The sequence below is a fragment of the Periophthalmus magnuspinnatus genome, chromosome 21, assembly GCF_009829125.3.
Source record: "Periophthalmus magnuspinnatus isolate fPerMag1 chromosome 21, fPerMag1.2.pri, whole genome shotgun sequence".
NCBI classification, from domain to species: domain Eukaryota; kingdom Metazoa; phylum Chordata; class Actinopteri; order Gobiiformes; family Gobiidae; genus Periophthalmus; species Periophthalmus magnuspinnatus.
In genome coordinates, this window is record NC_047146.1 from 18,971,339 (window position 1) to 18,988,286 (window position 16,948).

General features: G+C 39.2%; 1 protein-coding gene across 1 annotated transcript; it reads right to left on the minus strand.

The window, feature by feature from the left end:
• Positions 1 to 767: 767 nt before the first annotated feature.
• On the minus strand, positions 768 to 11,601 carry LOC117388903 (ATP-binding cassette sub-family G member 4-like). Its single transcript, XM_055230378.1, has 13 exons — positions 11,479 to 11,601; positions 10,970 to 11,082; positions 10,719 to 10,856; positions 7,568 to 7,713; positions 6,435 to 6,558; positions 6,184 to 6,298; positions 5,960 to 6,102; positions 5,517 to 5,603; positions 5,260 to 5,428; positions 5,073 to 5,173; positions 4,831 to 4,989; positions 3,336 to 3,454; positions 768 to 993 (listed from the first exon to the last, which is right to left on the minus strand). The coding sequence occupies exons 1-13, from the start codon at positions 11,594 to 11,596 to the stop codon at positions 768 to 770; spliced, it is 1,758 nt and encodes a 585-aa protein (XP_055086353.1). The 5' UTR covers positions 11,597 to 11,601.
• Between the last annotated feature and the right edge of the window lie 5,347 nt (positions 11,602 to 16,948).

Sequence of the window (16,948 nt, forward strand, 5' to 3'; positions counted from 1 at the left end):
TTCAATCAAACCTCAGATAGCACCAAAGAACATGTTTGGATCAGGTTAATGGAGTTAGTACGACACACGCTGAAAATGCTATAATAATGTACAAACTTTGAAAAATGAATATATTACAAATTACAAAACGACTATGTAAAAACAAATGTGAAATTATATATTTACAGTGTCTTGATCCAAGTACAAAAAACTACAAATATCACAAATAATAGAAAATTTACATCTATTCCAAAACCATTTAAGTATTTGACTTTGTTTTGTCTTTCAGAATTATCTTTAAACAGGAATTCAGTCTTTCAGGCACAGTTCATACAGTGTAATACAGTACCAGGTTTAGGTTTAAAGACGCAGTACGGCACATTTGTGTTTCTTACAGTGGTGGGACGGGACTCGCTGCAGCTTAAATTAGCTCAAGTCAAAATATAAAATGTATTTCACATGGAAACGGTTGATTTAATGTAGGTTTTTGCCGCTCATCTGTCTCCACGTCTGAGGTAAAAGAGTAAAACGGTTTGTGTGTTTTTACGTCTAAATCGTCCCTGTTTTATCAGAGGCACGTGTTGTGTTTACAGCAGGTCTACCCTTCTTCTTTAAGCCTGATACAAGTTTGTCAAATATAATAAATACACAGTTCACTTGAAATGACTTTAGATGTTCCAAAAGGGAAAAGAGAAGTTTGTGTTACATCCCAGCGACGTAAAGACTTAACAGAAATGATTGACGTTTGTGCTCATGATCAGTGACACCGCACCTCTCAAAACCGAGCTCTATCTCTCAGCCTTGATCTTGTAGCGGAGGACGAGGTACGTGGCCAGACGCAGGATGAGGAAGAAGATGCCCAGAACGATGAAGTCCAGGTAGAGCTTAGCGTCCTGCACGTCCATCAGCTGCAGGACGTCCTCTGGCTGCTGGAACCGGCACGCTTTCCCCGGACACTCCAGCTCCGAGCGGTTCATGCCGTAGATGGACAGGATCACTCCCTCAAAACCATACCTGAAAACACCGGCAGGAGTATCACAATCACTACACAGTTTACCATGAATGTTCCACAGTATGGCATTAACTGTACTACCTATGTTTCATTTATTCAATTACAGGTTAAGAGTACAGGTGTTTTATTACTCAAAAATGCTCAAAAACCATGGATTCTTTGCAGATCTGACCTGAAACTTGGCCTAGTGGCGCCACCTGCTGGTCCACATGGAAATATAATCAAGTTTAAAGCCTTACTGTCAAACATTCCAGGTAAAATGTTGGATCGCAGTGTGACTCTGAAGTGCTGTACGTTTGCAATTTGTTTTCTCCACCGACAAAACCCACAATGTCGATGAAACTTTCTGCACCGACAAAGATGCCAAAAGCCCGAGGAAGACACTAACTGTCACAGAAAAAGTTCAATTCTGGACACGCTGAGGGAAGGTAGAAGTTATGCACCTGTAGGGGGCGCCATTATGGAATAAATTAATCTTCAGTTCGTTACATAAAGAAGGAGAAAAATAACATAAGGACGACAGCAGCAATCATTTTTAACAAGGAGCAAAAACGTTTGTAACTGCAACAAGACGATCGTGCAGATGGATCTGCTTTAGGTTTGTGGATCAGTGATGTAAGGTATTTTTTTTAACAATGTAATGCTACCCTCAGATGCCTGTAGCCCTGCTCACCAAAGACCCCCACCCTGAGAGGGTCGTAAAGCAATCTACAGCACTGGGGCCAAGAAGATAACATCTAGGACCAGGGCCACTTCTTATCTGTGGCCCTGTTCACCAAGGACTGAGTGCCCCCATCCTGTGAGGGTCATAAAACAATAAGATTGATTGACTTAAAAACGCACATTCAGGGATTTTGCCAAAAGGTTTTTAATGTGTAATCACATGCTGCCGAGAGGAAGACCCGCCTCACACACTGGGAGGCCTATAAAAGCTGGAAAGACAAACATCTCAGGACTCTCTTCCTATCCTTTCCTGAGAGTCCGGTGCTCCATTGTTAACTTTACCTGTGATGAACTCATTAAACCCTTCTGACTTATATTTCAGTCTCTTTCTCCTCTTTGACGCTTGCATCAGAAACGAACATTTCTATCAGTGACTACAGGAAAAAAAACATTACGGGACATTACAGCGATGCCAGGACGAAGAGGTGGAGTCAGAGGAAGAGGCGGGGTCAGAGGAAGAGGCGGGGTCAGAGGAAGAGGCGGGGTCAGAGGAAGAGGCGGGGTCAGAGGAAGAGGTGGGGTCAGAGGAACTGTGAAATACACCTGAGTCACTGTTAATCATTTCTTATGTGTCCAACCTTGTACGTTGCTCATTAAAATTACATTTGTTACAGTATTTCTAAAAGCTGTCATTTTTATTTACAGTACAGTGTAGTATTTGGTTTTGTTCTATAATACTGCACTTATTTTTTGAAAATCTACGAAGGTTTGAACTTTGAGAGTGTTTAAACAAGAGAGAAATGTGAGAAAATGTTAATGCCTGTGTGAGAAAAGTGTATAAAGTGTGTGGTGAGGGGTTTTACAGCCAGAAACATAGAGAATAATCGTAAAAAATAAAGCTGATACTTTGCTGATACCTTTTGCAGGTTATTTTTAGAACATAACCCCCGCGATAAACGACTGTACACGCTAAATCTGCTAAATTAATTGAGCTAATTGTATTTAAAGCTCCACTATGTAACTCTTTAGCCAAAAATAGACAAAAAAAAAATGATGTTCTTCATTTCGGACAGTTCTATTGCAGAAAAAAGTAGAAAAAAACCATGTGTCCATACTGTGTGTGGGCTCGCATCTCCACAAACCTGAATGTTACTTGGCCTGTCTCTGTGGAAATGTGGTTCCTTTGGCTTTAATAAAACTTATTTCCATGGAGAACGTTAATGCCTGTGTGAGAAAAGTGTATAAAGTGTGTGGTGAGGGGTTTTACAGCCAAAAACATAGAGAATAATTGTAAAAAATAAAGCTGATACTTCACAGATTTCACCTATTGCGGGTTATTTTTAGAACGTAAACGAAGGACCACAGTAAATGCTATTCAGCCTGTTGTTCTCTAGATATAAAGCCTGTTCTTGGTCTCGGATTTTGTAAAATAAAGTTTCCCCAAAAAGTGCAACTTATATATGTTTTTTTCTTCATTATTATGCATTTTTTGGCCGGTGCGACTTATACTCCAGAGCGATGTATAGTTTAGAAAATACAGTTCACTGAGCAAGAGAAGTTAAGAAACACTGGAAATAAAATGCCAATTCAATAGCCCAAAATCCACGTGAAAAACCATGTGACGGGTTTTACGTCCGAGGGTTATGTTTAAAGTTAGTGTAGGGGACATTCTGGGACACACCTGATGTAAGACATATACGAGCTCCACTGAAGATACTTGGGGATCGTATCAAAGGTGACAAAGAAACCGGAGAAGAGCAGCACTGGGACGGAAGTGACGGGACCGATAAATGTGGCAACCTGAAAAAAAGAAGAAAAAAAAACAAAAGAACAAAAGACTAAGTACAAAGACTGAAAGATTTAGCTGGAAATTGTTTAGAAAAACTCTAAAAACATGTGATTTTGATTAAGATAAGATGCAATATTAATGAGTAAATACAAAATCCTGCACGTTTTTCAACACATTTGTAAAGGTTTCGATTCGATTCAACTGTATTTAAATCGCACATTTAAGACACAACTTAAGCTGCTGAAAGTGCTTCACGTAAACAACAACGAACAAAAACAGATGAACATAAAACATGACACTGAGGAAAAGAAAAATAAAACAATAAAACCCTAAAATATCCTACGGAGCTTGAACCAAACACCACAGAGACGAGGAGGGTTTTTAGTCTGGTCTAAACTACAGGGTTAGCAGGTTTTATTCATGTAACTCCAGGGAAAATGTCGTTTAAAAAGGAAAAAAAATACACTGCATAGTTTATTGTCCTATTTACAATTGGGTTATTCTGATTACCGTAAATTTTGGACTATAAGCCGTTACTTTTTTCTCACGTTTTGAACCCTGCGGCTTATACAACAGTGCGGCTAATTTATAGATTTTTACTGCCTAACGGCCACTGGGGGGCGCTCTAACAGTAAATGCAAAAGTGAGACATGGGGAAAGATTATGAACTGATGCTTTTCAGACACAGTTAAAAAAAAGAAGAAAAAAAGTCCAAAAATAAAAAAGCTCCTAAATTAAAACACAAAAAACCTTCTGTGTACCGTCTTTCTGTGTAAATATCACATGTTACAACACAAAAATATTGTTATATTCAGGTTCGGCTTATATTTGTACAAAATTGATTTTCTTTTCAAATTTAGCTGGTGCGGCTTATATTCAGTTGCGCTCTATAGTCCCAAATTTACGGTATTTCGTTCGATTTTTGTTCCAATTGTGATTAATCTCCCGTCTTGTCACATACAGTGGAGTATAAAATCTATAAAGTCAGCGTTGGTTCTACTTTATGCTTTTTATTTCCTTTTCATTGTGGTTTTCTTGTTCCTAACATTGTCGGTCTGTTTTTTCTTTCTCTTTCAATTCAGAAATGCCTCATGTTGCTTATAGTAACACTGTGCATCTTAATTATTGACCTTTTGCTGCATTTATTGTCATGAGTCTATGTGTTTGTATATGTACATGTGTATAGGTGTATATATATATTTTATTTGTTTTTCTGTTCAACTGAATAGGAAGTTTAAACAAAGCATTTCATTTATGTTCTAATGGAAGACAAGGGTGGGACTTAATACGTTTTCTTCTTCCCGCTCCTTTTCCAGCTTGTATAGGAACAAATCTGCGCTCGGAATGAATAAATAAATGAAACGAATGAATGAAATGAGTCTAGAACCTGCAGAGAGGTGGAGGCGGCTCTGACCAGCAGCCCCAGAGACTGTGCCACCAGAGACGTGCAGATGGACAGAGCGATGAAGAGCAGGAACCGAGCGGCTTCGGGGGGCTGCTCCGTCATCCAGTACACGATAGTGCAGTACAGGACCGGGCACAGCACCTGGGGGACGACATAAAGTATTAACGAGTGGGTTTAGATGTTTATTTAGTGAACTGGAAAGTGAAGGACGAGTTTGAAGTCACCTGAAAGGGTATGTCCGCCATGGTTTTTGCCAGACAGTACGCTTTTAAACTGTACCAGTAGTTCAGATGTTCTCTCAAAAACACAGGCATCTCCAGAGGGACTGATGGGAAACAAAAGTAAATGTAACTCCAGTATTTTTTCTGTTGCAAAGGAGGTTCATGGTTCAGTAGTGGATCTAAAACGCACATGTTAAGACGGTCGGCATGAGCGCTCCAAACATGAGGAAGAGCATCGAGAAGAAGAGGAAGCCGGTGTTGTTTAAGACTTTGTTTGCATCGTTTCCAATTTTGAGATACAGTAAACCTGTTACCACACCGACCAGGATGTGTGAAATGATCCTGAGGTGGGTCAAAACCTGCAGGTGGGACGAGGAAATGTTATTATGTATGTAGATATATGTCAGTGTGACTTATTTAGCGTTAGATTTATTCGAAAATATTTACCTGATCTCTGCATATTGTTATAAACGTCCTTTTGAACAGAATATAGAACTGTTTTAAAGTGCTGGTTGCAAAAGTATGGCTTTCCATCTAGACAAAAACAACACAATATTATAATTACAAATGCAAATAAGGAAAAGAAACCAGTGTTTACAGCTGATCTGATTTAATTATCACGTGATATAAGTCTGAAGCTTCACATTTGATTCCTCAGAACCAAAATGATGCCAAATCGTGACTATGACGGCAAGAGAGTTATTCAGAAATGTCTTATATGTTGTCATCTTTGATAAAAAAAATGATAAAAAGGATTCTAGGACACATTTATATAAAACTATAATCAGTTTTCAGTCTTGTGAAGTTACCAGATACATATAATCGTATGGAAATGTAGTTTTAATGCTAAATAAAAGTCTATACTCGGTGCTTAATCTTTATTCGTGCACCTTGTGGTTGGTCGTGGTACAGATCTGGTGTCCATTGTTTTGGTTGAGGCTTTTCGTCTCGTTCAGAGCACACAATCCGCTCTGAACCGCTTCAAACAGGACCGGGTTCATGTTCCCATACTCTCCAGAGGCCACTTCAATGACTGCACGGCAAAACAATAAAGAAGTTAATAATACATATGCTTTTTATTTCATTTGATTTATTTTTTATAGATTTGCCTTACTGAAGTCAGCGGGGTTGTGGTAGGTGGGACAATGCAGGCCCAGGGTCTTCAGGTACGGGATGAGGTACGGCACCGAGCCTTTGTAAATACACTGGCCCTCACTGAGGATATAGAGCTGTGGACGAACACGAAAACACAGAATTAAACACTCATATTTAAACAATATTAGGGCTATAACTGTCACAATAGTCTATAAAAACACTTAGGTCCAAGTTATTTAGTAAAAATGTGCATAATAATTTGTGTTTTACCTTGTCAAACATCTCAAACAGTTTGGCGCTGGGCTGGTGGATGGTGCAGATGATGGTGCGTCCTCCCTGAGCCAAAGAGCGCATCAGTGACACCACCTGGTGACACGAGACACTGTCCAAGCCGCTGAAAAGTACACAGATACTTCACTGAGAAGTACTTCACACATGAAAAGTACACAGATACTTCACTGAGAAGTACTTCACACATGTGTCCTGTGCTCAGGTCAAGAACCAGGACTGAACAGGACTAAAGCAGGACTAAAGTAGGACTAAAGCAGGACTAAAGCAGGACTAAAGCAGGACTAAACCAGGACTAAACCAGGACTAAAGCAGGACTAAAGCAGGACTAAACCAGGACTAAAGTAGGACTAAAGCAGGACTAAACCAGGACTGAACCAGGACTAAACCAGGACTAAACCAGGACTAAACCAGGACTGGACATGGAGAATCATTGTTTCAGTTTTCTGCAGTTTAAACCTTGAACATTCTTAACCTGAAGATGTGACACAGGCCTCGACTTTGACAATATTTAAATCCAGACTCAAACTGTTCTGTTTATCTGTGCATCTGAATGAAAGAGTTTTATTCTGCACTTTTCTCCTTTAATGTAAATTTCATGATGATTATTCATGATTATTAATGTTTCAATTTGTTGTATTGTGATTTTAATGTCTTTCTTATTCTTTAAAACACTTTGAATTACTTTGTGTATGAACTGTGCTGTACAAACAAACAAGTTGACAAAACAGATAATAGACATATTTTGACCCCTGGAACCCTTATACTATAGATTTATTTTTACACCAAGTGCCAACTAAATACATAAACTAAACCAAGATCATAACCTCAACAGAGACCACCACTGTTCTTATGTATACTTCTTTATATGCAGTTCTTATTAGTAATGTCATATTCACAGGAGCATAACTCTAAGTAATTCCCACTGTGGTAGGTCTCAATGGTGATTAAAAATAAACAAACCACATGCAAAGAAGAAAATGCACTTCAAACATGAGGCTAAAAATAAGACTAACCTTGACTAACTAAATCTAAGCAAAAACTTATCCAAAAAACAAACAAATAAACATAAAAACAGCAGTACAAATATACAGTAATTATAGATCGTGTCTGACCTGGTGGGCTCGTCAAAGAACATGACAGGGGGGTTGTTGACGAGCTCCAGAGCGATGGCCAGTCTCTTACACTGCCCCCCAGACAAGGCACTCGTCCTGGTGTGGGCACAGTCCAACAGGCCCAAGGCACTCATTATCTCAGCCACCTGCAAATATCACCCACAGAGGGAGAAATATCACCACAGAGGGAGAAATATCATCCACAGAGGGAGAAATATCACCCACAGAGGGAGAAATATCACCACAGAGGGAGAAATATCACCCACAGAGGGAGAAATATCATCCACAGAGGGAGAAATATCACCCACGGAGGGAGAAATATCACCCACAGAGGGAGAAATATCACCCACAGAGGGAGAAATATCACCCACAGAGGGAGAAATATCACCACAGAGGGAGAAATATCATCCAAAGAGGGAGAAATAGCAATCACAAAGGGACAAATATCACCTTAAAACTCTCAGGGAAGTATTTTCTGTCACTGTTTAGATATGATCCATTTATTTTAGATGTTGGATTAGACACGCTAAATATCAGTGGTCATAAAGTTACATGCACAGGCCTGATCTGCGCAAATGCTTTAAAACACGAGTAAAACAAATGCAGTTATTTCAGGTTCGTACCTAAATACCAAGGACACGTAAACCAGCAGAACTAAAGCCCAACCGTCCAGCTCAAACTCTTTTGGATTAATATGGTCAGATTAACTTCTGTACTCGCTTTGTTTTGTCTGAATGAGATAATGAATGGGGTTGTATTTCTCTTCTAACTTTAAATACGTGTTGACATATCATCGGGATGGTAAATCAGGCTCGCACAAACTTGCCTTTAATTGTGCCTTGTGACTTTGGGTATCAAAAAAAAAAATCTGTGCTTGAAATTGCCTTAACTTTTTGCACTCGTTTTGTGATAACTTCAAACTTTCTCCTTAAGCTTTGGCTGTTTTCTTATAATAGTAATCGCTTATACTTCGCCTATACTTTAAATATCTGAGTAATGTTATTTTAGGATTGCGTAGTTGTTTAGTAGTTGTCTGTTTGCATGTGGGGCTTGCATGATTTGATTTGTGTGCACAGTGTAATCAACCACTTCCGACATTGTAAGTTTATTTTCACTCTTATTTAATTAAAGTTTTTAAATTCCTAAACATTTTTTGTATCATTAAAATAAAGCGGGTTCAATAGAAAGCAAAAATACACGTCTAGGAAAACACTCGCGGTTATGTAACGTCTCACATTGTTTCACTTGGAGGGACAGTCTTCAGTGTGGTTCAACTCTGTCTCGTGTTTTGAGCTCAGGGAGTACTCGGGATTGGGTTTGCAGAGACGAACGAAGCGCTGCAGAAGAGAGACAAAAAGTGTATGACGAGTGTAAGATAATCTGCATATTTTGTCATTCAAATACCAAAATCATCTGACACACAGCAACTTCAAAACAATTACCGGTAAACTGGGAGTTGTCATTACATCAAAAGCAATTAAAAAGAATTAAGTGTCAGAGAAAGATATAAAAAAATATAAAAATATTTCACACCTCACATGTTCAATGTTCACTCCACCCAGGCACAAATTAGAACATAATAAAACGTCACCGGCCTCAGATTCATTGTCGTTTGTGGTCGACTAAATAATCTATGAGTGAACAAACAAATGTTGCAATATCGTACAAATGTGGCACTATTTAACAGGCCTCCAAATGTGCTGGAAGATTCGTGGCCAAAAAACTGTCACAGCCGAAACAAATTGCCAAACACTAATTGTATAATGTTTTGTTCTTTTATCTAGAGCAGGGGCGTCAAACTCATTTTCACCGAGGGCCACATCTGCAAAATGGCTGCCATCAAGGGCCAGATGTGACTGCGACAGTGTAAATATCACTAAATGTAACCGAATGTCATGTAAAATAAATGCAATTACTTTTTAACTAAGTGTGTATCTGGTCGGGACACATCTGCTCACAGACCTTCAGCACTGCATCAAATACAACCTTTTACAGCCTTTTAATTATTGGACAATTTGTAGTTTTCTTGCAGACTCACTTTTTCATACTTAGCTCCATGTTTGGTGTCAAATATGGCCTCATGTGCCTCATAACACAAAAAACATACAGGTTTTTCTCCTCAAAGGACAAACTTGGATTCACCTTCACCTTTCTTCCTTCCATCTTCCTTCCACACCCACAGTTTTCCTCTTCATGAACATTTTGTGATGATCATTTGCAAACATTTCAAACATTCCAATTGCTGGGAAAATCTCATTAGTTTATTGTCAGTGCACAAATTAAAGCAGCATAGACTTATTTTAAAATGACAGTCATGCCTTTTAATTTATCTTCTCGCGGGCCACATAAAAGGACGTGGCGGGCCGCATTTGGCCCCCGGGCCTTGAGTTTGACACATGTGATCTAGAGCCAGAACATTACATTTTAATGCAATTTGAGGTAGTGAAACAGTAAACGTGCACTAGTGGGTTTGGATCTATACGTGTCCTTCTAAGAGTTTTCGTTCTTACCTGCTTCAGTGTCCCAGACTGAGTGGTCATCAGGTACAAGGCCCATCCAGGCCAGTGTAATTATATTTGGCCTGTAAGATCAAATCAAATAAAAAAATGCATTAGATCTGTCCCGTCTGTATATACTGCACCACTAATATGACAAATCCCAGAGTGCTTTGCTAGTGCGCTGGTGTGCAGTCGAGTCCGGCAAGCGACCCTCCTTTTCTGTTGAGACTCATTAGCGACCCAGATGCTAGTCACCTCGGCCAAATTAATTCCAGCACTCCACAAAAATGACCAAAAAAAAAAGGTAGAAAACAGAAGCTTTCAAGAAGGTGGGAGGCAGATTTATACAAAAAAATAAAACAAAAGTATTAGTTTAAATAAGAAATGAATACTACTGATTTGTCTTTTATTTTATTCTTTTTTTTCTTTAATTTATTTTCTCATAATTGTTTTGTTTGTGATATGAAGCTTGAGCTGTTCCAGATTTTCTAAAGTTTGTTTCCACATGAAAAGGTTAAACATTACACATCAGGTGCAGTCCATTTTTCAGTAAATATTGACTTTGGCCTGTGAATTTGTCTCAGTTTTTACTTTTGTCCCCTGTGAATTTGAGTTTGACACGTCTATAGTTTAAATGAAGAGTGAATAAAAACCTCAGTGATCATGACCAGCTGCAGGACGAAGCAGGTGAGGCAGAAGAGGAGGAGGAAGAGCTCGCGACGCTTGGGCCGACGCATCACCGCGGGAAACATGTCTATGATGGACGTCATGATCACCTCCATGGCAACGAACTGGACATCACAAACAACACGATAATAATTAATTTAACCATTTAAATCTATACTGCATCATTTTAGTGAATATATATGAAGTATTTTGAGAGAATACTGTACTTTATACTTACTTGAGTGTCCAGTCCCAGAAGGATGAGCATCATAAAGAAGCAGATGGCCCACAGCTGAGGGAGGGGCATCATCGCTATGGCCTGTGGGTACGCGATAAAGGCCAGCCCCGGTCCTGTAAAAGAATCACACTTTTCATTAAACACTGATGTCACTGATGGATGAATAGAAACGTAAAAACTGGAGTCTGGAGCTGTCCAAACTGAACTCTTTGACCATCATCCTCAGTGTCATCAATAGGAATAGAAATCCAATGAAACGTGATTTATTATTTTATTTAATGCAAATATCTGTAAACTTTTATGAAAACAAGTGCAGCAAACGCATATAGAAATGTATTTTAATCCAGTTCTGAACTTTTGTCTGAAGGTGGCAGTGAAGGCTCTGACAAACACTGCAGGATCTTTTCACTGTATTTTCCTTCCAGTTGTACAAACAGTATTGAATAACATGACCACAGACATGGGGTAAAATGCACGTGTTAAATACAGTATACAAAATACTCTTGTACCTGACTCGGCCACTTCTGAGATAGAAACACCTTGTTCTTTTGCCATGAAGCCGAGCACTGAGAAGACTGCAAACCCGGCGAGGACACTGGTGCCACTGTTCAGCAGACACAGCCACATGCAGTCTCTGTCAAAAACAACGTCAGGTTTGATTCAGTTCCTTCTGCGTACACTTCTTAAAAGATGCCTATAAGGACGGCTGCGTATCATTTTCATCAAGTCGTTGATACGATACATACCTCGATACAGTGCACTGTCGATTCGATACAAACTGATATGATATATTTCAGATCGATTCAACAGAATTCAGTGAAAAATAAAGGAGACACTTGATTATCAACCCCATTTTCTCTAAAAATAAATATACATTTTTTCTTCATTTTTTTATTCATCTTCCATTTATTGAAGATGAATGAACATAAAGTGCATTTTGTTTTGTGCATTTTACCAACTTGAATAACACATCAGTCATGTTCCATTGGTCATTATGATTCATCCACAGTTTATACGAGCTCCACATTTACATTTACACAGAGACATGTGCAGTTTAATGGCTCTGAACAATCACAACATATCGACTAAAACACGATTGTGACGCTAAAAGTCTTTGTTAAACCAAAATGAATATGAAATACACCTAAGTCTAAAATAGGAAGGACTGTAGCTTTAACTAGCAGCTCTTTAGCAGAGTGTGTGAAGGATGCTTTGTTACGGTATAAGAAGCCTATTCGTGATTTCACTTTAGTAAGCAGACTATTAATGTGCATTTCAAAATTTAGGGACGAGTCTAGCCATACACCAAGGTACTTATAATGCTTGACAAATTCTATTTCTGCACCGTCCAGGGTCACAATATTTAGACAGATATTGTGAGGGAGTTTTCTGCCAAAGATCATGCCTTTTGTTTTTTGCACATTTAGAGTTAAGCGAAGTTCAGAAAAAGCATGCTGCAGGAGAGTGAAGCTATTTTGAAGCAGAGATACACTAGTGTTAAGACAAGGGCTGTGCGTATAAAGGATTGTGTCGTCCGCGTACAAGTGTACGTGAGAAAAATTGTACACAAGTAATAGTAACGTTAAATAAAAATAGTTAAAAAAAAAAAAAAGTAACCACTCAACAGTAACTTAGAGAGTAACTGTCAGGACCTAATATCTGATTTATAATTTGAAGTGAATGTAACTGGAAGGATGAAACATTAAATACTGCACAAACTTATTTCAAAAACAGACACAAAAATGACACAAACTAAACCATATCTGAAGGAGCGATGATAGAAACACAAATGTTCACTTAATTTCATATTGTCGACATAAACTTTTCATCACTTGTAGATTTACTCACAGTGGGAAGAGTAACCAACACTTTTACTCAAGTAAGAGTACTGTTACTTCAATAAAAAATATGACTCAAAAAGGTTACTCAAGTCAATGTAAATGAGTTCTGCCCATATCTGCAAATTAGGGACGAGCAGAACTGTATCAAACATTTAGATACGTTTTCAATTAATTTTTAGTTTTGTTTTATTGCTTTTTTAAACTGTAAATGCTGTGCCCTGTGTAACTGTATCTTGTCTTCATTTGGCAGGCCTTTGTCTCCCTCTCTCTGCTGTTCTGGGTACTGCAGTGCGCGTCTCAACTGTTCACAATCAAGAACAAAATGGCCTGAAGAAACGCCTCAGTTCACCATCTCGAAAATCCACCCACAAAACTTGATAAACCTAGACTGAATGTACACATAAAGAAGCTTAAATCAAAAGTGCTATTTTATTATCCTTATGCATTTGTATGACAGACTTTGACTTCTGTGCTGCTATGGTGCTAAAGATTTTAAACTCTCAAATGCATTTTAAATATTTTATTCCTGAATGTCTTTTTTCATCTCTGATTTAGCTGTAATTATTTTCAAAGCACAATCTAACGACCGTGTAATGTATTGATGCTCAAGCTTCTTTTCTATAGACACACGTCACTTTAATGCCTTATCGCTTTAGTTCACGACTCCCATGTATACCTCTAAGCAGATTACGTCAAAGTATTTCACTACCTGCCTGTAATGCTGAACCAAACTATTTTCCACTATGCAATAAATATAACATAAAAATAACACTAGAACTTATACGTTGTCTTGGTTTGAATTTTATAGTGTTGTATATTAGCAGTGACATTCGATTCAGTAATGGTTAGTAACATAGTAATAGTGATTTGAGACCATTGTGAATGTAACATACTTAGATATGATTTATTTATTTAATTGAAGGAAGAATATGAAAATGTTTTGTTTTCGAATATCAAAACAAGATAAACATGATATATAAGATATAGTTTTTACTGATAACAATTATAATGCTGATTTATACTTACCAGAAACATATGTGATAGCTACGTTCTGTTATAATTTGATGTTTAGGTTCTCAAGACGATTATTCAATCAGAAAGGAGAATGAGCCTCACAAGAGTCTCTCCTTTGGGTTGCCAGTTTCAATGCTGAAATCCAGTTGGTCCAGTGACTGAATTCTGGAGGTTCTGAGTTTTGCATATACTGAGAATGAGAAACAGTTGTATGTGTCTCTCTCTGCAGGTTAAGACTCTGGACACACAGGTTCAGTTGTGATTGTAGTACTTAAACCAGCAAGAGTTCAGGCTAAATACCCTAACCTTTAATTCAATCCAGTGTATTTTTGTAAACTGTCCCAGAGCATCCCCAGTCCTCAGAACCTCCCCCTCAGCAAGAAAACAAAAAAAGTGTGAAAAAGTAAAATCTGTAGGAAAACCACAGCGAAGGAGAGCTCCACACTCATGGATGCGCAGGCTGCAGAGTTAATTCCAAACCAGGACTAAACCAAGTCTACATCCTGGAACGAAACAGGGCTCAAACCAGAACCGGTTTGGACACATCCTAAACGTTCCCACACTTTCACTCTTTGTGCAGACGGGATGGTCCTCTGCTGCAGACTACAGAGGAGGAATGAGCTACTTTTATTTTCTTAATCAGTGATACACATAAGATTCGTCAAATTAAAAAAGCCTGTTCGCTAACGTGGTCTGCAGCTATTCTGACAGCATAGACACTTTGTTGTGATGCTGTTAAGAGAGCTCCCATTGGACTCCTGGGAGCTGATGTATGTGATCTATGACTCTAGGGCTGTGTCTCAATTCGCCAAATGCACCGTTCGAAGGTACCATTCGAAGTACTCCCCTAAGTACCGATCGAAGTACCCGGTCGAAAATGTGTACTCCTCAGTGTAGCCGCCATCTTGTCGAAATGGGCCATGCCTACACCACGGACCATACTTCCATCGGTGTCTTTGCGCGTACGTTACGTGCATTACATACGTTATTTTTTATTATTTCGTCGCAGCCGTTTATTTCTGTTTATATTGAATATCAATAGGCAAATATAACATTCAAGGTGAGTTTTTCTCAATTGTAGCTACTTCATAACTTTAACAAAATATACCTTGTGAAAACGTAATAAGAGACAGAGGTAACAATGTCATTTTTACATTCATAGTCTATAAACCAGATAGTCTATAAACACTGCTTAGTTGTACATAAAGTGGGATATTGTAGTTTATGATTCGGTATTTGGGAAGGTTCAATTTGATCTGTGGCTAAACCACTTTAATACCAGTAGCGGGCGCTGTTTACCTTCTATGCCGTGCCAGTTTATTTCATTTTATTTTTGTAAGGTATTTTCTAGCAGTACAGCACTACATCAAACTTAGTAAATCAAGCTTGATTTACTAATGCGAAGGTAAATGACACATGCCACCAGGGGGCGCACACCTATGAAATGCACCTGAACTCATGAAGATGTTGTGCAGACCTCCCACCCACACACACACACCCACACACACACCCACACCCCCAAACAAACACACACACAGGGGGGACTATGGAAACTATGGAATTACTATTAACTAGTCACCTGGCAAATCCACACTAAATACCTTTGTATTTTTAAACAGGATATCGGTCTCTACCTGGCACCACTCCCTTGTTATGTCTCGAGCCAAACAGTAGGCTACTGTGCAATCAGATTTGTTTATTTTAGTGATGCTTGAAACAAAGTTGCTCATTGGTCACCTATCAATTTGAACACAAGGAAAATTCTCTCACCTCAAAGTTTAGTGTGTTGCTCATTGAAACCCACCGAGACACAGGCAGAAACATGCAAATCCACACATTAAAGCTCTATGTGCAGTGGACACAAATGCTACAATAGTGACCTCTTAATCATGAAAACCAGGTACTGGAAGTTAATGTATTATTAGTTTGTAACTGTTCTATATATTTCACAAGAAGTATTCCACTGAACAAAGGTGTCATTGAACACAAAGGACAAAAACTGTGAACTGTATTTTAAGTAACCTTTTTTATTTTTATTGGTGTTCATGTTTTGTTTGATGGGGGAAACCGGAGTACCCGGAGAAAACCCATCCAGACACGGGGAGAAACATGAAAAACTCCACACAAACCAGGGTTTGGTTGGACATGAGTGTTGCCACTCAGCCACCGTGCCGCCAACACACAAAAACCTGACAAAACAAGAAAAGAAAACCACCAGGGCACCAGGGGGAGGATCCCTCGTCACCACCAGCTCTGTGGGAAGAAACACGACAAGAAGAGTGGGAACAGAAAACACAATAGCTGATCCCTAACATTTTATTTATGTTTTTTTGTTTGCTTAACACACACAAGAATCAAACTATTTACATGTTATTTACAACAGAAAAAAAGCTTTTTTTTTTTCATTTTTCCTTTTAAAACACTAAACACAATAAAACACAAAAAACACACTATTTACAACAAAACTTCAGAATACTAATACTTCTAATATCACTCAATTTTTTTTTTCCACACCTATGTACAATATAACACAATGTTATAGTTAGTTGGGAGTGGACTCTGTGGAGTCCCTGGTCAGAAATGATATGATATGATATGATGAAATGATAATAGCAGCCAAGAGTGTAGCTAAAGCAGCAAGACGGGCCTTAGCAGGAGGAGCAGAGAGGGCCTTAGCAGGAGGAGCAGAGAGGGCCTTAGCAGGAGGAGCAAAGAAGGCCTTAGCAGGAGGAGCAGAGAGGGCCTTATCAGGAGGAGCAGAGAGGGCCTTATCAGGAGGAGCAAAGAAGGCCTTAGCAGGAGGAGCAGAGAGGGCCTTAGCAGGAGGAGCAGAGAGGGCCTTAGCAGGAGGAGCAAAGAAGGCCTTAGCAGGAGGAGCAGAGAGGGCCTGAGCAGGAGGAGCAGAGAGGGCCTTAGCAGGAGGAGCAAAGAAGGCCTTAGCAGGAGGAGCAGAGAGGGCCTTAGCAGGAGGAGCAAAGAAGGCCTTAGCAGGAGGAGCAGAGAGGGCCTTAGCAGGAGGAGCAGAGAGGGCCTTAGCAGGAGGAGCAGAGAGGGCCTTAGCAGGAGGAGCAGAGAGGGCCTTAGCAGGAGGAGCAGAGAGGGCATTAGCAGGAGGAGCAAAAAA

Excerpts from the sequence above, each read along its gene's own strand:
- LOC117388903 (XM_055230378.1), bottom strand. The coding sequence starts at position 11,596 with ATGTGGCTGTGTCTGCTGAACAGTGGCACCAGTGTCCTCGCCGGGTTT. Across the intron at positions 11,083-11,478 it reads CTCAGAAGTGGCCGAGTCAG|GACCGGGGCTGGCCTTTATC; the intron begins GTACAAGAGTAT and ends ATTCTTTTACAG. Across the intron at positions 7,714-10,718 it reads AGCTGGTCATGATCACTGAG|GTGGCTGAGATAATGAGTGC; the intron begins GTTTTTATTCAC and ends TGATATTTGCAG.